The 23,670-nt window shown below is 39.6% G+C and overlaps 1 protein-coding gene across 2 annotated transcripts in view; it reads left to right on the top strand.

Annotated features, from left to right (window-relative positions):
* DNER (delta/notch like EGF repeat containing) overlaps positions 1–23,670 on the top strand; it is a 326,041-nt gene that overhangs the window by 281,168 nt on the left and 21,203 nt on the right. For both annotated transcript variants that reach the window (XM_079924540.1, XM_079924541.1), the window contains exon 10: positions 9,406–9,519. In XM_079924540.1, the coding sequence (XP_079780666.1) occupies positions 9,406–9,519 (114 nt within the window). The remainder of the gene's footprint in view (positions 1–9,405; positions 9,520–23,670) is intronic.

Below are 23,670 nucleotides of genomic sequence, written 5' to 3'. Positions count from 1 at the left end.
CCATGAATGCAAGTGGTTCCCAGGCTTTTCTTCTTGGCCCTTTTTTCTCTCCTCCTCTTTCCCCTTATCCAGTCCTATGGCTGCATCCATTGTCAGAAATGTTGATCTCCAAACAGGTGTGATTTCTCTTTCCTGAACTCTCCAAGCATTTTCTTGATATTTTCTATGACAGTTATGGTCAGCCTGTAGTCAGTATTTTCTGGCTCCAGGCTTTCCTTTCCCTGACACTAAATTACAATCTCCTGAATGGCAGTGACTACACAGGTTCTTTTTTTTTTAATGCTCATCAGCTCTTGATATGGTGGCTTACACAAAGCACATGCTCCACAGCTATCTGTACTTGAATGGAAGCTACTGCTTAACACACTAATTAAATAAAGCAAGGCAACTCGAACATTTTCCCAGGAAGTTTCCACCGTGGATCATGAAATTGTAGAAGCAAAATACATGGAGGGACTCCTAGTGATCTCCCTTCAGACATACTGAAATGCTGATACTTCTTTAAAACTAGTCCAGGGCTTCCCTGGTGGCGCAGTAGTTGAGAGTCCGCCTGCCGATGCAGGGGACGCGGGTTCATGCCCCGGTCCAGGAGGATCCCACATGCCGCGGAGCGGCTGGGCCCATGACCCATGGCCGCTGAGCCTGTGCTCCGCAACGGGAGAGGCCACAACAGTGAGGCCCGCGTACCACATAAAAAAAAAAAACAAACAAAAAAAACTAGTCCAGAGCTAATTCACAATGAGACTTTCAAGACTTCAGTTAGTGTTCCTCACATTATAGTGCCAAAAAGTCAAGTTACAGCCCAACATTGTGTTGAATTATTATTTATAGCAGAACAAATTTAACGGTCAAGACTATACTCATTTGGAATTTTTGGTGACAGAAGTTAGAAAGAAAATACTTCAATTTTTAATTACGAAAATAATGTAGCAACAATGATAACAATTTAGAAAACTGAGGAAATTTCATAACTCATAGCTTTACAGCAGAACATAAGAGCAATCATCATCTGTATTATTTCCATCCTTTTTAATATCTGTGTTTTTACAGTTATAATTGATTATACCTACAAGTTGGTATTACCCTTCTCAGACTTACCATTATTTATGTTTGATTTAGAAATTGTTAGCAAGTTTTATTAGTTCTATTTTAAATGGCGATGTGATGTTCCCATGGGGTAATATTTATCCATTCCCTTGCTATATCTGAAGTGAAGCTACTGTAAATAATTCTGGAATGAACATCTTTATTCATATAATTTTCATACTTTCTGGATTTTGGGGGGATAGAGTCTCAGAAATAAGATCATTGGGTTATGAGTTTGATCACATTGTACTGAATTGTTTATTTTTAAAGTCTACAGAAATTTATGATTGAAAGGATGTGAACTCTTTCTTTGTTGGTTAGAATTATTTCCTCTGTATAACCAGTGAATAAGAATTTCTGGGTATTTTCTGTACTTGTCCCTTCTCAAGTATTGTGATTGATAGAAAAATGGATAAGTCAGGACTTTTCCTTTATCAGGCTATTATTTAAGCAGAAGAGTGGACTGAGACTGGCAAACACAGGAATAATGAAGCGAAGGTCGAGATCTCAATTGTAACATCTGAAACAGCTTAGAAAAAGTTGAGCTCTGTGAGGTTGAAATACTGGAAAACTTTTCATGGAAGGAATCAGTTTGAATAAAATAAGATGATGTCCAGATTGGTTGAAGATGGTGGACTAGAAAGACGTGCTCTCACTCCTTCCTGTGAGAGCACTGGAATCACAACTAACTGCTGAACAGTCATTGAAAAGAAGACACTGGAACTCACCAAAAAGATACACCACATTCAAAGACAAAGGAGAAGCCACAATGAGATGGTAGGAGGGGGGCAATCACAGTAAAATCAAATCCCGTAACTGCTGGGTGGGTGGCTCACAAACTTGAGAACACTTATACCACAGAAGTCCACCCACTGGAGTGAAGGTTCTGAGCCCCACGTCAGGCTTCCCAACCTGGGGGTCCAGCAACAGGAGGAGGAATTCCTAGAGAATCAGAGTCTGAAGGCTAGCGGGATTTGACTGTAGGATTTCAACAGGACTGGGGAAAACAGAGACTCCACTCCTGGAGGGCACACACAAAGTAGTATGCACATTGGGACCCAGGGGAAGGAGCAGTGGCCCCAGGGGTGACTGAACCAGACCTACCTGCTAGTGTTGGAGGGTCTCCTGCAGAGGCAGGCAGTGGCTGTGGCTCACCGTGGGGACAAGAACACTGGCATCAGAAGTTCTGGGAAGTACTACTTGGTATGGTCCCTCCCAGAGTCAACCATTAGCCCCACCAAAGAGCCTGTAGCCTCCAGTGCTGGGTCACCTCAGGCCAACCAACCAACAGGGAGGCAACTCAGCCCCACCCATCAGCAGACAAGTGGATTACAGTTTTACTGAGCTCTGCCCACCAGAGCAACACCCAGCTCTACCCACCACCAGTCCCTCCCATCAGGAAGCTTGCATAAGCCTCTTAGATAGCCTCATCCACCAGAGGGCAGACAGCAGAGGCAAGAAGAACTACAATCCTGCAGCCTGTGGAATGAAAACCACATTCACAGAAAGACAGACAAAATGAAAAGGCAGGGGACTATGTACCAGATGAAGGAACAAGATAAAACCCAAGAAAAACAACTAAATGAAGTGGAGATAGGCAACCTTCCAGAGAAGGGATTCAGAATAATGGTAACGAAGATGATCCAGGACCTCAGAAACAGAATGGAGGCAAAGATCGAGAAGATGCAAGAAATGTTTAACAAAGACCTAGAAGAATTAAAAAACAAACAACTAAAAGAATTAAAGAACAAACAGAGATGAACAATACAGTAACTGAAATGAAAAATACACTAGAAGGAATCAATAGCAGAATAACTGAGGCAGAAGAACGACTAAATGACCTGGAAGACAGAATGGTGGAGTTCACTGGTACGGAACAGAATAAAAAAAGAAGAATGAAAAGAAATGAAGACAGACTAAGAGACCTCTGGGACAATATTAAATGCACCAACATTTGCCTTATAGGGGTCCCAGAAGGAAAAGAGAGAGAGAAAGGACCTGAGAAAATATTTGAAGAGATTATAGTCGAAAACTTCCCTAATATGGGACAGGAAATAGCCACCCAAGTCCAGGAAGCGCAGAGTCCCAGGCAGGATAAACCCAAGGAGAAACACACCAAGACACATAGTAATCAAATTCACAAAAATTAAACACAAGGAAAAATTATTGAAAGCAGCAAGGGAAAAATAAAAACATACAAGGGAACTCCCATAAGGTTAACAGCTGATTTCTCAGCAGAAACTCTACAAGCCAGAAGGGAGTGGCACAATATATTTAAAGTGATGAAAGGGAAGAACCTACAACCAAGATTACTCTACCCGGCAAGGATCTCATTCAGACAATGGAGAAATCAAAAGGTTTACAGACAAGCAAAAGCTAAGAGAATTCAGCACCACCAAACCAGCTCTACAACAAATGCTAAAGGAACTTCTCTAAGTGGGAAACACAAGAGAAGAAAAGGACCTACAAAAACAAACCCATAACAATTAAGAAAATGGTAATAGGAACATACATATCGATAATTACCTTTAATGTGAATGGATTAAGTGCTCCAACCAAAAGACACAGGCTCACTGAATGGATATAAAAACAAGACCCATATATATGCTGTCGACAAGAGACCCACTTCAGACCTAGGGACACATACAGACTGAAAGTGAGGGGATGGAAAAAGATATTCCATGCAAATAGAAATCAAAAGAAAGTTGGAGTAGCAATACTCATATCAGATAAAATAGACTTTAAGATAAAGAATGTTATAAGAGACAAGGAAGGATACTACATAATGATCAAGGGATCAATGCAAGAAGATATAACAATTATATATGTATATGCACTCAACATAGGAGCACCTCAATACATAAGGCAACTGCTAACAGCTATAAAAGAGGAAATTAACAGTAAACAATAATAGTGGGGGACTTTAACAGCTCACACAAATGGACAGATCATACGGACAGAAAATTAATAAAGAAACACAAGCTTTAAATGACACAATAGACCAGATAGATTTAATTGATATTTATAGGACATTCCATCCAAAAACAGCAGGTTACACTTTCTTCTCAAGTGCACACAGAATTCTTCAGAATAGATCACATCTTGGGTCACAAATCAAGCCTCGGTAAATTTTAGAAAATTGAAATCATATCAAGCATCTTTTCTGATCACAATGCTGTGACATTAGAAATCAGTTACAGAACGGATCTTGCTGTGATTTATGTCATAGAGTGTTCTTCCTATGTTTTCCTCTAAGAGTGTTATAGTGTCTGACCTTACATTTAGGTCTTTAATCCATTTTGAGTTTATTTTTGTGTATGGAGTTAGACCAACGTCCTAGAGAAATGGAAATAATAACAAAAATAAACACATGGGACCTAATGAAACTTAAAAGCTTTTGCACAGCAAAGGAAAATATAAACAACACAGAAAGACAGCCCTCACAATGGGAGAAAATATTTGCAAATGAAGCAACTGACAAAGGACTAATCTCCAAAATTTACAAGCAGCCCATGCAGCTCAATATCAAAAAAACAAAGAGCCCAATCCAAAAATGGGTGGGAGACTTAAATAGACATTTCTCCAAAGAAGACATACAGATTGCCAACCAACACATGAAAGGATGCTCAACATCACTAATTATTAGAGAAATGCAAATCAGAACTACAATGAGGTATCACCTCACACCGGTCAGAATGGCCATCATCAAAAAATCTACAAACAATAAATGCTGGAGAGGGTGTGGAGAAAAGGGAACCCTCTTGCACTGTTGGTGGGAATGTAAATTGATACAGCCACTATGGAGAACAGTATGGAGGTTCCTTAAAAAACAAAAAATAGAACTACCACATGACCCAGCGATCCCACTACTGGGCATATACCCAGAGAAAACCATAATTCAAAAAGACACATGCACCCCAGTGTTCATTGCAGCTCTATTTACAATAGCCAACTCACGGAATCAACCTAAATGCTGGTCGACAGATGAATGGATAAAGAAGATGTGGCACATATATACAATGGAATATTACTCAGCCATGAAAAGGAATGAAATTGGGTCATCTGTAGAGATGTGGATGGATCTAGAGACTGTCATACAGAGTGAAGTAAGTCAGAAAGAGAAAACAAATATCATATATTAATGCATATGTGTGGAATCTAGAAAAATGGTACAGGTGAACTGGTTTGCAAGGCAGAAATAGAGACACAGATGTAAAGAACAAATGTATGGACTCCAAGGGGGGAAAGCAGCGGGGGGTGGTGATGGTGTGATGAATTGGGCAATTGGGATTGACATGTATACACTGATGTGTATAAAATGGTTGACTAATAAGAACCTGCTGTATAAAATACAAAGAAAATAAAAAGAGTAGATAAATATTATACAGAAATGAGTGAACTGAAACTACACCCATCAACAATGAAGAATCTTAAAGATGTAATGTTGAACAAAAGAAGCAAATTATAGAGGAACACAAACAGCATGATTCCATTTATATTAAATTTGAGAACAGACAAAACTAAACATTATATCATGTAGAGATATATTCAAAGGTGGTAAAAGTATAAAGGAAAAGCAAAGAAGTGATTGTTCAAAGGTCGGGATGATTGTTACCCGTGGGCCTTTTCCCTTTGGGAAAAGGCACAGGGGGAGAAATGTTTTACTTTTTATCCTGGATGGTGGCTACACAGGTACTTACTTTATTACGTTCTTTCAAGTAAACTCCAGTGTTTTGTGCATGCTTCTGTATATAAGGTATCTGTCACAATAAAACTAAATATTTAAGTGAAAAAAAAAAAGATGATGTCTTCAAGTGAATAGGAAGTTAAAGGATACTTCAAGTTAATTTTCTTTACCTGGCTTAATTTTATTGGAGATAAAGATTTTTCAGTTTTCAAAATATTACCCACGACTGAACTGTGATGACACCAGAGATTTATAATTGGAGCATGACTCTTTGAATTTTTGCTCATTTTAATTCTAAAGTTAACGTTATAAAGAGCCCTGTTGGAATAAAGATCTTTTCAGAAAGGTTTCCTCTCTATCCCTTAATATGAAAAGTATGAATTTTTATTAGTTTTGACTGAATTACAGTTTATTTTTGCTTGAGACTAAACACAAGTTTCGTAATCGTGTGTGCTCCATCCCTTGCCAACGGGTGATGCATATGTCATTCCACAGGCTTAGTTTGAAGTGTGGACCTGATTTTCCCTGACAAAATAGAGTATTTTTGAGGCAGATTTGGAATGGCTTCTCACTCCTCTAGCAATCCTACCTGTGTGGCGGCCAAAGTACACAGGCTTTCGCCCCTCCTGAAAGGACAGGATCCTGGTGGTGTAGCCGTAATTTCTTTTGCGAGGTAAGATATGGCTGCTCAGAAGGCCCTCAGAGATGTTGGGGGGATCAGGCAGGAGGACAGATAAGCTTTGATTTAAGACCATAAATTCTGTAACAGTGGAATCTTCCTGTGCTCTCAATACACAATGGCAGAAGAATGGAGTTCTGTCTTGGGAGAGCCAGCTTCAGCTTTCCATGAGTTGGGCTTTGGCATTGAGAATGTGCCGGGGGAAGACCAGCTTGGGACAGAGGGCGAAGTCTGGTGTTATGGTCAGAGGACATGGGATGCCCGACACTCAGTGTTGTGCAAGGGCCTAGGGGCCCTGGGGGTGCAGACAAGGGGAGCCCAGGAGGCCTTAGGAGGGGAGTTGGAGGGGACATACCCTGGACATCTCAGGGGTATTCATGACTGTCCCTGCTCTGCATTTAAGATTTCTAGCTCATCGCTGTTCAGTTCTGATCAGTGACCTGAGCCGCATGACAAATATTTCTTACACAGGGCTTAGCGAGGCTTAGAGGCTAGAAACAGGAGTCAGCAAAGTGCTCTCAGGGGACCTTTAAGACCATCTTGCTTTGTAGTCATCGTGTTGCCATGAAGATTAGCTTCCGTCCCATCTTGCTGCCAGAAAACTCTCAATGACCTTCAAGTGACTGAATATCTTATCTTTTGAAAAAGAGAAATAACAAAGGATAAAGTCATTGCCCAGAAAACCCACCCAAAAGATTGAAATTGCTTATTATCTTGGACATTTTCATCAAATCTATCTTATTGAAGGCGTTTAATGTTAAGGTGCTTAAATATCTAGCCTCGAATGTGCTCTTCAGCCCTATTTGAAGAATGTGGTCATTTGTGTGCTAATGTATTAGTTATACGACTATTATAAGGTTAGATTGGCAAATGTATTTGTAGAAACCCGGGAAAGATTATCCTTGATTGCTTTTATTTTAGGTCTAATGGAAATATCTTTTAGGTTTCAGACCTCTCTGAACCTTGATCTGTGGCTGTATTTCCCATTACAATTGAAAGCCTTTTTTGTCACGTGGTTCCCATTGATCAGCCTCCTGGGAAATTCTGAATATGTGAACCCTTGTCTTCTGATGAACATTTTGAAGCAGAAAAGGCTCTTTTGCATTTTATTCTTTCAGTTCAGCCTGTGCTATTTGGGAATCAGCGGGAAAAAGAAAATGGAGACTTCTGGGTGCAGAGACCATACACACTCAAGTGAAGAACAATTACCAGTTTTATGCTTTAATCTTTAAATTAGTTTGACCTTGAATATTACCATGAGTCCTGGGTTTGTTAAGGACGATGCGTCAGGGAGGCTCTATCACGTCACTGGAGGCAGAGAGGGAGCCGGCTTGGGGCCGGGAGCATCTCCCACCTGGCGTGAGGCAGTGGGCTTGGGGTGGTGGTTTCAGGGAGAAATGTCAGGCAGAGATCTGACAGACACTTTAGAAAAATATCTGGTAGACCATTATTGTTCATAGGTTGGATATGAGGGCAAAGGATAAAAAGAAATGAAAAACCATCCATTCTAAAATGCTTTACCGGGCTCAGATAAATCATTAATGTGACTACAAGTAGGTAGTTCTGTGTCCTTTTTCTCTTGTATTTCTCCCCCTCATTCTTGAACCTTCCTTCTTAAGACACTGACAACTGAAAAGGAAAGGAGAGAAAAAAAATCTCAGCAAGAATAATTTCAGTGACAAAATGACATGAGTCGCTGGGTGTGGCAGGCCTTTGTACAGATATGAGTGAAATAAGGAAATTAAGTAATACCATCCTGTTATTATTTGCCTTATGCTTATTTTTTCTTGAGGCTGTTGGGAAGGGTTAGTATATCGTTATATACATTCTTACATAGAATGTAATTTATCTTCCTCTCCAAATGGTAGGGGGTCAAGAGAGAGAGATTAGTCTATTCATCCATCTGGCACTCCAGTGAAACAACACCAGAAATTCTACCTTGCGAATGGTGTTGGATTTTTAAAGTTTTTTTTTTTAAATAAAATGATAAAATACTATATGCTCATTGTGAAAAATTGCAACAATATAGAAATGCACAAAGTGACATTCAAAGTACTTCATTCTCCTCTCAGTCCAACTTCAAGCACTTGCATACATACATGCACACGTAGACTATTTTTTTTACACCAATGGGAACTGTATTTGCTATAAAGATTTTTTTCAGGGCCTCCATTTTGTTTGAGTGGGCACTGAGTTCCGTAGAATGTTGTATATTTCCATGGCTGAGCTCCGTCTCAGGGGAACTACTCAGCGAGCACAGACTCACGTTCAAGTTGCCAGCATCATCAGGTCCCAGCTCCGTCCCCGCCAGCCTGGTGACCTTGCATTTGGATCCTTGTTTCATGGTGCTGGCCTGAGGATCCCATTACACGTAAAGCACAGCACAAGGGTCTGGAATGCAGTATGTGCACAAGATGTTACCTTTCGCCTGTGGCGAACCGGTTGGTCTTTGGGAATGAGGTCTAAGGACAAACACTTCCTTCTCTCCTCTGCAATTTTCCACAGTATGACTGGGGCTCGTCTAAGTATCTGACTCCAAATCTTTACCTTCAGGATACTGTTTATCAATTATATTGACAGTTTATGTAGACTGTCTGGCTATGTTCTGTTTCTTTTGGAGACTTAGAGAGCATTTATCACTGATAAATTTTATCTTTCCAAGTTTTAACATTCTGTTGCCCAGGCTTTGGGGCGTGTGGTCAGAGAAAGTACGTAAAAGACTTCATGGTGGGACCTACGAGCCGGTACTCAATCTGTTTTTTTCTCCTAAGGTGTGTTTTTACAACAACCTAAAGTCAAAGGTGGGCATGTGAATACATACACATGTGCACACACACCCCTCTGGGAATCAGCCTCCACACTGTTCAAGGCTTTTCCAACACTTTCCTTTTAAAGGCCATGGGAGCTGGAGACCCCTTAATGAGTCACCCCTTTTGCATCTGTTTCTCTGCAGGAATCCACTGTGAATCCTACAAGGACCCGTGTGCTAACGTCAGCTGTCTGAACGGAGGCACCTGTGACAGTGAAGGCCTAAATGGCACATGTGTCTGCGCACCCGGGTTTACAGGCAAGTGAGCCGGGAACTGAGTTTTCAGATTTACCGCAAAATCCCTGAGATGGCAGCTGTTAAAAAAAACCCAGAAACTTCTATGCATACATTATTGCAAAATATGAATTGCAAAATGTAAGTAGGCATTGTTTGGATGAAGAACCGTTTTAAAACAATCTACTGTGTTGTCATTAAGCAAGGCTCTTCTGAAATCAGCATTTGGTTCGGAGACCTGCTGAGACTGCCCTTACCGTACGTTTGCAGACCTGCAGCTTTGAAACATGAAAAATGAGCCATTACACTAACACCTGAAAAAGTGTCAGTGCTAATGGAAGCAGGAAGGAGAAAGGAAGGATCAGATGTGTCTTCTATAGAAATTGCATTACGCGACCACGTTTACTTTTATAGAAAGATACAGCAGTGTCTGGAATTCGAATAACGGAGAGGTGGTAGTGGCAGCGGTGGGACAGCAGGGGGAGCTACTCTTAGTTCACGGTTGAATTATTAGTGAAGGTGAGGCCGGTACAGGTGTGGGGAGGGAGAGTGGATGGGGGAAGAAAGCTGCTGATGGCAAAGCAGCGAGGGAGGACAGGGCTGGGTTCCAGAGGAACCACAGTGGCACCCTCTGAGTGGTCGCTTCTGGACTAAGGGATGCAGCTTAATAAGGGCTCCTTCGAAGTCACCCCTCAAGGGTTTCAGCGAGTTTGTGAACCCTGAAAACAGATGTGAAGTGTTGGATATATGTGTATATGCTGAGAGGAGGCTCTCAAATTTTCATCAGATTCTCAAAAGGTATCATGAACCACTTGGGGAGAGGAGGTTCCATCCTTGGCTTTGCCAGCCAAATGCAGGAGTCCGGAGATGCAGAGCGTAGGTCACGTCTCTGTTTTCAGCACTTGCTCAACCAGCAAAAGCAGCAGGGTCACTCTGGTTTACAAGCTGGGAAAGGTTGACATATAAAGTGCTGACAGAAGAAGGTGGGCACTGAAGTTTCTGGAAAACGTGTTATCATTGGCTGGAGAGCACCTTGCATGCTCACCTCTCCCCCCTAAGGCCTGGTGGCTACCTCCCTAGCCCTGGAGAATTTCACAGAGCCTGGACTCCCAGTCCCTCCCTAGGGAGCCTTATTTGTGCTTCTGGGGAAGATGCCAACAGTCAAGATGTGGGAGAAGCAACCTCTGATATTTCTTCTATTTAGCTGTGTCACATCCTGTGTTTTCCTTTCGTCTTTTCCTGGGACTTAGAAGTGGGCTTGCTCCAGAAAATGATTTGCAGATGGTTTTGTTTTTCTGACTGGTTTATAAACACACACAGACATTTACACTCATCAATGGATGCAAAAATAATATTGGGGAAGCATCCTGGCTTTTTCCCCCAGATGTTTATATCCCACAAATAATGAAAAGCATGGAAGAAAAATGAGAAAATACAGTGCTATAGAAAAAAAGCCCACCACTTAAAAATGCACAACTAGGAGACAACCATTGTTGACATTTTGATACATATATCCAGGGATTTTCCTGAAGGTCTGTGTGTGTATAATACATAGTGTATAGTGTAAATGCATATATTTGAACATAAAAGGAATCATACTGTTCATACTATATTGCAACCTACTTTTCATTTAAAAATATATGTATTTCATAAACGTGTTTTCACATTAAGGTATATACTTCTGTTTTATCATTTTTACTGGCTGTCCTGTCATCCATTACATCAGGGGTCCCCAACCCCCGGGACGGCAAGCAAGCGAAGGTTCATCTGCCTTTCCTCATCGCCTGAATCACCACCCCCCACCACCCCACCCCCGCCCCACCCACGTCCCCTCCCATCCCCCCAGGCTATGGAAAAATTGTCTTCCGCGAAACCGGTCCCTGGTGCCAAAAAGGTTGGGGACTGCTGCGTTACATGATACATCAGGATTTTTTTAACCCATCCTCAATTCAACCTTTGGAGAGTTGGGAACTTTTTCCTATTATAAACAACATTGCAATGAATGTTCTTGCATGTACATCTTTGTGAACTTGTATGAGTATTTCTTTGAGCTAATTTCTTAGGAATGGAATCCCAGGGTCCAGGAGAATTCATACTTATTTCCATATTGCTCGCCAAGAAAATACCTTGCACCAGTATTCACTCCTACCCAGAGTGCAAAGGAGCTTTTATTTCCTTGTTCTCACACACATACTGAGAATCGTCATTCTAGTGGCTTTATATGCTATTTGTATTGTTTTAATTTGTAAGTCTTTGATTCCTAGTGAGATTAAATACTTTTAAATTTTATTTATAGTCATTTGTGTTTCTTCTTGAACTCCCTATTCCTATCCTTGGCTTGCTTTTCTACCAGGTCGTTCACGTTAATCTTTATTCTTGATTTGAAATCGCCCTGTATGTTAAGTATATTACATTTGATTACATAGGACTCTTCCAACTGAACTAGGTTCAAGCATTACTCTACCTGGTCTTTGAAAATACCCAGTGCCTATTTCTACTCAGCCCTGAATAGGGTGCAAATATTTTTCCAATGTCATTTGTCTTTGAAATGTATATAAAGTATTTTATTCTATATATCATATTTTAATTTTATTTTGCACGTATGCATTCCCTTTAACAGGAAAGAAAATGGTCTTTAGCCAAACCACTGAAGTAAGAAATGCAAATCTCATTTTTTTTAACATCTTTATTGGAGTATAATTGCTTTACAATGGTGTGTTAGTTTCTGCTGTATAACAAAGTGAATCAGCTATATGTATACATATATCCCCATATTCCCTCCGTCTTGCGTCTCCCTTCCACCCTCCCTGTCCCACCCCTCTAGGTGGTCACAAAGCACCGAGCTGATCTCCCTGTGCTATGCGGCTGCTTCCCACTAGCTATATACGATTACATCTTAATATTTTCTTTTGATTTCTTGTTTCATGCTAGAAAGACCCTAGGTATCAAGATTTTATAAATATACTCATATTTTTCTAATTATGTATGAGTTAATTTTGGCCATGCAAATATTTAATACATTTGAAATGTATCCTGGCATCTTACGGGAGATAAAATACAATCTTTTCTCTAGAATATTTAGCAAATCTCCAACTGCCTACTCAGCATTCACTTTTGAATGTCCCTCAGAGACACCTCAGACTCATATATTTTCTTCTCCTTTCTTTCTTTAAATATTTTCCAGCTCATTAAATGATATTACCACCACCTGAGCTGTTCTGGATGGAAACTGAGGAATCATTTTGATGCCTCCTCTTCTTCCTCCTTACCTGCATCCAACCACCAAGTCCTAGAAACCTCTAGATCCTCTCACTTCTTCCTAGAGCCAACACCAGGCTGCCTGCACCTCCACCTGCACTAGTGCAAGGTGTCCCCACACCCATTCCCCTTCACCCCTAAACATTTGCCACACTGAAGAGACCTTTTAAATTAAAATCTAATCTTGTCTCTCCCTACTTAAAATCACCTACTGGCATTTCATTGTCTTTAAGAAGAAAAGCAAAGCCCTTAACCTGATCATCAAGACCTGGGAGGTCTGGCCCCATCTGGTCTTTCCAGGCTTTTCCTGGGCACCCTGGATACCCATGTCAGGCTCTTCTCAGTGAGGTTCTTGCCCCAGACCTCCTGCCTCACAATCCCCTGTGCCTCCCCTGCCCCCCATCCAGAGGCTGTAGCTGGAAAGTCTACCCCTAGGCTTTTGTTCAGGGTCCTTACCCTGATCGCAGGGTGCGGTAGGACTCTTCCAGTTGAAGTAGGTTCAAACGTCACTCTAACTGGGCTTTGACAACAACAGATGCCTGTCTCTAGTCAGCCCTGTTAATTTTTCAAACTGCAGGGGACCACAGACTATTTCCTGAAGTTGTTAGGAGAGTTGCACTATTAAAGTGTTTTGCAGACACTGATCAGATGAGATACTCCATGGGAAATGTCTGTGCCCCCAAAACTGGGGACTTGGTACCTGCCATGTGGAGGTTCCTAAAGAAGGCCCACGTATTAGAGGCACTTAACAGTCAAGAATCTTGTTTGCCTTTGTTTATTTCCAAATATATTTGATCATATAACTTTTTTTTTTCCCCTTAAAAAAGAACCTATTCTGAGAGCTAGCATTCCAGGGGAGGGACTGATGAAAAGTTAGCTATCATCATGTAAGGAATCATGGTGCCTCTGCTCTTTGAGTCGCTACCTTGGAACTAAATCCTCTTTCATTACAACTGAGGTTTAGCAAAATTTACTCTTGGCCAACTATTAAGTGCTCAAAAGCTCCCTAATTTGACTGAGTGGAGCGAATTAGCAACTCATTGTTATCTAATTAGACACGCCATCCAGTGTCACATTTACCTTTTGAGACTGGCTTTTTCAGTTGGCTCATGACACTTCACTCTCAGGCCAGCAGACTAACTCTGGGAGGAGGTATGTGGGGAGCTCTGCCTTTCCTTGATGAATTTAGGCTTCTCCTTGAAAATACACTCCCTCCGGTCATCTGGACCCAGAGAGGTTCCCTCTCTTCAACCCCTGCGGGCCTTCTACACAGCTGTCTCCTTAAGACCTGGCCTGCATCCTGTCCATTTTTCAGTTTTTAACTTATTTTGTGTCCGCTCTTGTCTCTGAGGCTTTGTAATTCTGCCACCTAGAATTACTTGGCTCAGGCAGGACTAGTAGAGGGAAAGAAAGGATGCCCTCACGCAACATGAATTCTCCAGGACTTGCTTTGTTTCTACCTGAAATCATAGGCTGGAGATTACTGTACTCCAACAGGGAAGCCCGAAGTTCTTTCAGGCCCGTTGCCATGGCCACTAGAACAGTAGTCCAAACGGGACATCAGTGACCCATTGCTCTCTCACCATAGCAGAAAGTCTATATGCATTATTAAAAGTCAAATAATGTTATATTTCTCCTCTGTTTTCTAACCCAACTACTTTTCAATATTTGTCTTTTAGTTCACGAGAGAGTGTTCTGCAATTTCCAGCTCATTTTCATGGGCAAATGCCATCAATGTTTTATTCTCACTGAGATTTTTAATTTGCATTTCTTTGATGTTGAGCATCTTTCATGTAATTATTGACCATTCATATGTCTTAACCTTGAGAAGGGTCTTTTCAAATCTTCTGCCCATTTTTTTAAAAAATTGGATTTTTGTCGTATTACTGAGGTGTAAGAATTATTTACATATTCTAGATATAAATCCTTTGTCAGATAAACATTTTGCTCATCCATTCATTCTTTTTTTTTTTTTTTCCCCAGCAGGACATCCATGCATTCTTAATGGTATTTTTGTGGGGAGCAAGTGCTTTTATTTTTGGTGATCTCTGATTTATCAATTTTTTTCTTTTTTAGTTTGTTCTTTCTTTGCCTACCTTATGATGATGACACTTTATCCAGTGTTTTCTTCTAGCATTTTTTAAAATAGATTTTGCTTTTAGGTTTAGGTTTTGAGTTAATTTTTTTGTGTGTATGGTGTGACTTAAGGATGGAAGTTTACTTTTTTCCCCATATGAGTATCCAGTTATCCTAACATCCTAGCTAATGGAATTCATTAGCACATTTTTAAGGAAACTATTGACTGTGTATATGTCTTTTTCTTCCTTTGGCTGTTTTTTCAAAATCAAACTTTTTATTTTGAGATAATTGAAACTTCAAACTTCATAAGCCATCTTAAGAAGTCACACAGAGGGATCCAGTGTACCGTTTAACCACTTACCCCCAATGGTAACACGCTGTACAACTATAGTACAGTATCACACCCAGGATACTAACATTGATACAGTCAAGATGCAGAACATTTTCATCACAAGGATTCCTCATGCTTCCCTTTTATAGCCACACCCATTTCTCCTCCACCACAGGAAGCTTTCCTCTTAATCCCTGGAAACCGCTAATCTGTTCTGCATCTTTATAATTTTGGTATTCCAAGAATGTTTTATAAATGGAATCATATAGCATGTAACCTTTTGTGGTTTTTTTTCACTTAGCATAATTCTCTGGGGATTCATCCAGATCATTATGTGTATCAAGTTTCTTCCTTTTTATTGCTGAGCTGCGTTCCATGATATGAATATACCACAGTTTGTTTAACTATCCCCCTGTTGAAAGAAATCTGGGTTCTTTCCAATTTTGAGCTATTATGAAGAAAGCTGCTGTAAACCTTCATTTACAGGTTTTTGTGTGAATGTAAGTTTTTATTTTTTCTGGAACAGTTGCCCAGGAGTTCAAATGCTGGGTCATATGGTAGTTGATGTTTAGTTTTCCAAACTATGCTGGAATGTTTCCAGAGTGGCTTAACCATTTCCCCTTCCCATCAACAATGTCTAGTGATCCAGTTTCTCTCTATCCTTGCCAGCATTTTGTGTTGCCTTCATTTTTAATTTTAGCCATTTTGATCATGTGTTTAGTGATATCTTGTGGTTTTGATTTGAATTTCCCTAATTATAAATGACATTGGACGTCTTTTCATGTGATTATTCGACATCTGTACATCCTCTTTGGCGAAACGTCTCTTCATGTCCTTTGTCCATTTTCTAATCGTACCCCATCATATCGAGGCTACATACTATCAGGTATGATTTCTGACCATTGATGTTGACTTTAATCACCTGAGGAAGCGTTTGTCCAGTTTTTCCCCTATAATGTTACTCTTTTCCCCTCTTTGCATACTTTACTCTTTGAAAGAAGGTTACTATATGTGGACCACACTTAAGGAACCGGGAGTTATTCTTTCCCTCTTTGAGGGTAGAGTAGCTACGTAAACTATGTGAAATTCTTCTGTAGGAGAGATTTGTCTGTTTTCCCCCATTTATTTATTTATTTGCTCATTTATTTATATCACTGTGGACTTGTGGATATTTATTTTATACTTTGAGTTATAATCCAACATATTTTTATTTATTTTGTGGCTCAAAATGTTCCAGATTTGGACACTGGGAGTTCTTTCATTTGGGTTTCTGTGTCCCTTTGACATACCCCATTGTTGTTGGTGGAGAGTGTGTGTGTGTGTGTGTGTGTGTGTGTGTGTGTGTGTATGAACACTTACATGCTTTCCGGCACTGCAAGAAGCTCCAGTCTTATCTTGTATATTTCCTGCTCCAGTCTTGAATCAGCCGTCTCTTCAGGGAGCCTTGGTTCTTTTTATTGGAGAATGATACTGGAAACCAAGATCTGGGCACTAGCTATGCTTATTGTTCCTGGGATGTCATTGCTTCTAGATCCTCTCAGCTGACATAGCAAGGGAATGTGTGTGTATACTAACCCATGTGTCTATAAATATTGCCATATGTAACCATCTATATCTAAATAAAGCTAAACATGAATTTATACTAATTTCTCCAACTCTGTTGCATTATTACATGTATCATTCCAGCCTTCTCTCCTCTTTATCTGTAAATTCCCACACCAACAACAAGATTCCTGGCTCCTACCATCCAACATCCTTTTACTTACTTGCTTAATCCCTATATACATGTAGAGCAGTATCAGAATTCATAACGTGTATCCTTATGGGAAGCAACTTTATAAACTAGACTACAGTGCTGGTGTACACATCCTTCTGCCTCCAGTCCTACCAACTCTACTCGTTCCAAAGTCACTTAAGTCAGCACTGCCCCCAACCCTGCAGTGAGGTTGTTTCATACATTTGTGAGTACTGTTAGATTACTTTCTCACAGTCTGCATTCATTTTTTCTTTTATTTTACATCTTTATTGGAGTATAATTGCTTTACACTGTTGTGTTAGTTCCTGATGTACAGCAAAGTTAATCAGCTATATGTACACATATATCCCCATATCCCCTCCCTTTTGAGCCTCCCTCCCACCCTCCCTATCCCACCCCTCTAGGTCATCTCAAAGCACCGAGCTGATCTCCCTGTGCTATGCAAGCTTCCCACTAGACATCCATTTTACATTTGGTAGGTTGTATATGTCAATGATACTCTCTCACTTTGTCCCAGCTTCCCCTTCCCCTTCCCCCTCTGTGTCCTCAAGTCCGTTCTCTACCTCTGCGTCTTTATTACTGCCCCGTGACTAGGTTCATCAGTACCGTTGTTTTAGATTCCTTGTATATACGTTAGCATACGGTACTTGTTTTTCTCTTTCTGACTTACTTCACTCTGTATGACAGGCTCTAGGTCCATCCACCTCATTACAAATAACTCAGTTTCGTTCCTTTTTATGGCTGAGTAATATTCCATTGTATATATGTGCCACATCTTCTTTATCCATTCATCTGTCGATGGACACTTAGGTTGCTTCCACGTCCTGGCTATTGGAAATAGTGCTGCAATGAACATTGTGGTACATGTATCTTTTTGAATTATGGTTTTCTCAAGGTATATGCCCAGTAGCGGGATTGCTGGCTCATATGATAGTTCTGTTTTTAGTTTTCTAAGGAACCTCCATACTGTTCTCCATAGTGGCTGTATCAATTTACATTCCCACCAATGGTGCAGGAGGGTTCCCTTTTCTCCCCACCCTCTCCAGCATTTAGATTTTTTGATGATGACCATTCTGACTGGTGTGAGGTGATACCTCATTGTGGTTTTGATTTGCATTTCTCTAATGATTAGTGATGTTGAACATTTTTTCATGTGTTTGCTGGCAATCTGTATGTCTTCTTTGGAGAAATGTCTATTTAGGTCTCCCACCCATTTTTGGATTGGGTTGATTGTTTTTTAGATATTGAGCTGCATGAGCTGCTTGTATATTTTGGAGATTAATCCTTTGCCAGTTGCTTCGTTTGCAAATATTTTCTCCCATTGTGAGGTTTGTCTTTTCGTCTTGTTTATGGTTTCCTTTGCTGTGCAAAAGCTTTTAAGTTTCGTTAGGTCCCATTTGTTTATTTTTATTTCCATTTCTCTAGCAGGTGGGTCAAAAAGGATCTGCTGTGATTTATGTCATAGAGTCCTCTGCCTATGTTTTCCTCTAAGAGTTTTATAGTGTCTGGTCTTACATTTAGGTGTTTAATCCATTTTGAGTTTATTTTTCTGTATGGTGTTAAGGAGTGTTCTAATTTCATTCTTTAACATGTAGCTGTCCAGTCTTCCCAGCACCACTTATTGAAGAGACTGGCTTTTCTCCATTGTATATCCTTGCCTCCTTTGTCATAGATAAGTTGACCATAGGTGCATGAGTTTATCTTCTGTTTTTGTGCCAGTACCATTCTGTCTTGATTACTGTAGCTTTATAGTATAGTCTGAAGTCAGGGAGCCTGATTCTTCCAGCTCTGTTTTTCTTTCTCAAGATTGCTTTGGCTCACAGTCTGCTTTCTTTCCTGGGACCTTCCAACTAGAGGGGTTTTGTTTTTGTTTTTCCTATAGAAGTACAGTTTCTCAAGCACCATTTGTTGAAAAGGCTATCTTTCCTTCATTGAATTGCTTTTAAACCTTTGTCAAAAATCAGTTGGCCATATTTGTGTGGGTCTGGTTGGATTCTGTATTGTTTTTCATTGATCTATGTATCTATTCCTCCGTCAGTACTACTCAGTCTTGATTGCTGCAGTTAGGTAATAACCATTGAAATCAGGCAGAATGATTCTTCTCAATTACTCTTTTTCTTTCAAAACTGTTTCACCTATACTAGTGTCTTTGCTTTTTCATATAAATTTTAGAATAATCTTGTCTATATTTACAAAAGATTTTGATGAGGTATTAATAAGAATTGTATTAAACCTGTATATTAATTTGGGAAGAATTGATATCTTTACTGTTTGGAGTCTTCCAGTCCATGAACACAGTATGACACTCCATTTATTTAGATCTTTGATTTCTTCATCAGCATTTTGTAGTTTTCAGTATGTAACTCCTATACATGTACAACTAAATATATCTCTCTTTTTGAGTGATTATAAATAGAATTGCAGTTTGCTGTGCACATGTTCAATGCTAGTGTGTAGATATACAACTGATTTTTGTATGTTTATCTTGTATCCTCTGACTTTGATGAACTTACTAGTTTTAGGATTCTGGGGGGTAGATTCCTTGTGATTTTATGCATAGGTAGGTATGTCTTCTGAAATTAGGGACAGTTTTATTTCTTCCTTTCTGATATGTATAAATTTTATTTCCTTTTATTGTCTTATTACGCTGGCTAGAACTCCTCACTAGTTTGGGTAAGAGTGGTGATAGCAGACATCCTTGATTTGTTCCCAATCGTAGGGGAAAAGCATTCAGTCTTTCACCATTAAGTATAATGTTAGCTATAGGGATTTTTAGATTTTTTTTTAATCAAATTGAGGAAGTTACTCTCTATTCCTTGCTTGCTGATAGCTTTAGTTATGAATGGCTGTTGAATTTTGCCAGGTGCTTTTTCTGCGTCGATTGATATCAGTATATGATTTTTCTTCTTTAACATATTATTATGATGGATTATATTGATCAATTTTCAAATATTGAATTAATCTTCCCTTTCTGGAATAAAACCCACTTGGTCATAGTGTATAATTCTTTTTGTATATTGCCGAATCCTGTCCTCTAATATTTTGTTCAGAGTTTTTGTGTCTGTATTCATGAGGGATATTCGTCTGTAGTTTTTTTTCTTTCTCTCTCTCTCTTTTAATATTATCTTTGACAATATTGAATTTTTCACATCTAGAAATTCCATTTGGTTTTTTTTTTAATATCTTCCATTTTATCCTCATTTTCCCCATGTTTTCCTTCACCTTTTGAACAAATGTCTTGTTTACTCACCATCATCTGTTATTTCTGGACCTCTGTCTTTTGCCTGATTTTCCTTCTGGTTATAGGTCCCATGTTCTTGCTTTTTTTTTGTACGTCTGATATTTTTTTTTTGAATGCTGGTCATTGTGAGTTAAGTTGTTGAGCGATTGGATATCTTTTAAAAGTGCTGGCCTTTTCTGTGGCAGGTAGGTAAGTTACTTGCTGACCTGATTGATCCTTTCAAGGTTTGTTTTTGTATTTTGGAGTCTGTAGTAGCCTTTAGGGATAGTTATGTCCTACTACTGAGGTGTGACCTTTTCCTCCCATAATGCACTGGGTGGCCAGTGAAACGTCTGCATTCCAACCTGTGAGAGTTTGAATACTTCCCAGTCCTCTGTGAGCTTTGGGAACTGTTCATCTTTCCTCTTGTTTGCCATGCCTGTGGAGTTCCAACTTCCTCATACACAGTATTCAGCAACAAACTCAGGGATGCATCGTATCTCTGATGCTCCTTTTTTGAGTGGCTCTACCTTCTGTAGTGGTCTCTCCTACAAATTACAGCTACCTCAGCCTCCACAAATTCCAGTTACTCCCCACATTTCAGTGAAACTGTTGTGTTCTAAATTGGTTCAGAATTTAGAATGCCAGAGTGGTTATGGTACTCAGCTGTTCGTTTGTCTCCTCTTAGCAATCACAGCCATGCACTGCCTGTTGTCTAATGTCTTAAAGTGTTTTTTTTATATATATTTTGTCCACATGTGTAATTATTTACAGTGGGAGGGCAAGACGGGTTCCAGCTGCTCCATTGTGGCAGAACTTCCAAGTAAGTCATTAGATTCATTTCATCTAGAATAAAATGCTTGTGAAGTATGAAGGAGTTATACTTACAGTACCCATTCCAGTGCGTGGCACATAATAGGCTTAGATTTAATACTAGGTATTATGATTATAATGATTTTCATTGATATCATTTGGTGTGGGCTCTGTTAACCCAAGGATATACTGACAGCAGAGACTTCTGACTTATCTTTTTCATTTTAATTTATCTGAGGAAAGCATACCGCATTAAACCGTACGCTTGTAAATTTGCATAAATACTACCAAAGCTGATACCTACTATACAGATTGCCTCTTAGAAAGTAGTAGATTGAAAAGCAATAGGAAAAGATTTAAAGTTCAGACTTTGATTTCCAGCCTTAGTCAAGTAGAAATTTCATTTTGTATTCTCTTTACAAATGTTATTCAAGCACAACGGTGATTCAAAAGTAACTGATTTTCCCCACTCAAATAAAAAAGTAAGCAACTCAACGAAAAAGTCATCTGGCTTAAGCCAGCAAAAGCATAAAGATTTATTAAGTATTATTAAGTATTAAGTATTATTAAGTACTTTTTATTATTTACTATATTTATTAAGTATTTATGAGTGGAGAAAGGTGATATAATGTACTAAGAACTCTTCTACTAAAATTAACTAGAATGCATATTGCTTGGAGATGGAATGGTGAGGTGTTGAAATGTATGTAAGAACGAAATACTCCTAATACAGGGAAGCATAAATGAAACCAAAATTAGTCTCTATAAATCTTCAGTTACCTTGCAAAGTGCATGAGCACTGTGAGGCAGAGAAGAACAATCCTCTCTGGAAGTCTTCTGGTTGGAAATTTCCTTGGTTGGCCCCATCATTGGAATCACCCCACATGCTCACCACCAGCATGTGACACCGTGAAGTCCTCAGCTGCAAGCCAGGTGGGGGTAACTGATTCAAACAGAAGTGTAGGCATGTTAGTTTGTAAAATGGGCCAACAGAGTCAATCTAAAGGTATCTGTGAACTGTGCATTGCTCCACGGTTCCTCCAGGGCACATATGCTGTGGAAATAGCTGCTAGCTATTTGGGCTCCTGACTGGCATGGAGTTTTATCATAAACTAATGTCATTGAATCCCAAGTATAGCTCTAAGAACACTGTGGTGATGAAAGCCAGACTGGGATAGGTTTGGGACTCTCTCTGGGCCATGGTTCTTTGGTTCCTGGGTCTTAGATATTTGATGAATGTCTACAGAAAAAGTTCATCCTATTTTCTCCTGCCATTCTCTATTCCTACCAAGTCCTTCCAATCCAGTGAGTCCCAAGAAGAGATAAATCTGAGGATCTTGGGCTTCTCTCAACTATATTAGAGCCACTTAGAGGTCTAAGAGCCAAACATGTATTAGGGCTGCTCTGAACTTGAACTTGGCATTTACCTCCCTAGGGAAGCTCTGGACCAGAGCAGGACTGGGTGGGCTGGACTGACAGCTCTAGAACTGCCCAAAATTTAGGGAATTAAAAGGGTTTGACACTGACATTAAACTTCTAAAGCAGGGTGGGGCTTTTGAGTTTTGCTAGGCTATAGAAGTAGGGAGAAGTCAGGCCATTTCTGTAGCTATTGCTGAAAAGGTAACAGAGCATCTTATTTCAGAATTTGCAGTATTCAGATTGCCAGGAAAAGAAAGCTATTGTTTAGTAAATACCTCAATTAAGCTTGTCTTCCTAAATGGATGGAAAGCAGTACTGTTGTGTATATTTGTCAAGGCCTTTGATTTCATCCTTTTATTGCTTCTCAGCACGTTCCTGTTTATATGTCTCTTCAACTAGTCTACCATGTAATGCCATTTGTAATAGTTTAGTCTATGCCCTTTTCCAGTCAGAGTGATTGCCCCATTAATAGACAGAAAACCTTTGAAAGAGGTTAGTAAGAGGCAATCAATTTCATGTCTTTCGTATTGATAGAAATGACTATATTTATTGCAGGAAACAAATTCGCTTAGACACTACTGAATTATAAGCAATCTCGTAGGACCTAGACGTAGTAAATGTTTTATTTGACAGATTTTACTTTAAAAATAAAACAGTCCGCTGCCAGGTATGAAAAAAGTGTGAAGTGAAACAGACGTGAACCATTTTAGTTTGAGATTCTGCCTCGAAAATGGTCTGTGAGTGACATATGGTGGTTTTATAAACACGAGGTAAACCAATGGCAGACAGAAAAGCTCTTTAATACTAATTAAGTAAGCCTGCAAGTAATTACCCAAGTGTACACTGAAATATTGCCTTTGAAAATGGACAGAATATTTGATTTTGCTCTTTTGTTTTAGTCGATGACTATAGCAATGCTAGGAATTTTAAAAATATATATATATATAGCACTTTTTACATTTATCTAAGCAAATGGAGGTATATTTAAAGTTTTCTTTTTCTCATTTTCACACTTTTAAGAAAGATTGCCTCAATTTGAAGTATCCTTTCTTCAGCTTCGATGTGATATCTTTAAGAGGTGTACCCATTCTGTATTGACTCATACACACGCTTTAAAATCACACAAAGATGGCTTTGTGTAACTTCTACTAACAAGCTATTTCTTGTAAGTTGGTCTTTGGACCACAGTGATATCAGCCCATGTTCTGGTTTGTTAGTTTAAACTAGGCTTTCTCTGAGGGGATCAAGGATGCCCCCAAATGTTGGGTGTAGCAGCGTCAGGAGCCCCAGGTCACGGTT

Source organism: Stenella coeruleoalba (assembly GCF_951394435.1).
Source record: "Stenella coeruleoalba genome assembly, chromosome: 6".
Lineage (NCBI taxonomy): Eukaryota > Metazoa > Chordata > Mammalia > Artiodactyla > Delphinidae > Stenella > Stenella coeruleoalba.
Note: the sequence above shows the minus strand (reverse complement) of the source record. Positions and strands in the feature narration are given on the sequence as shown.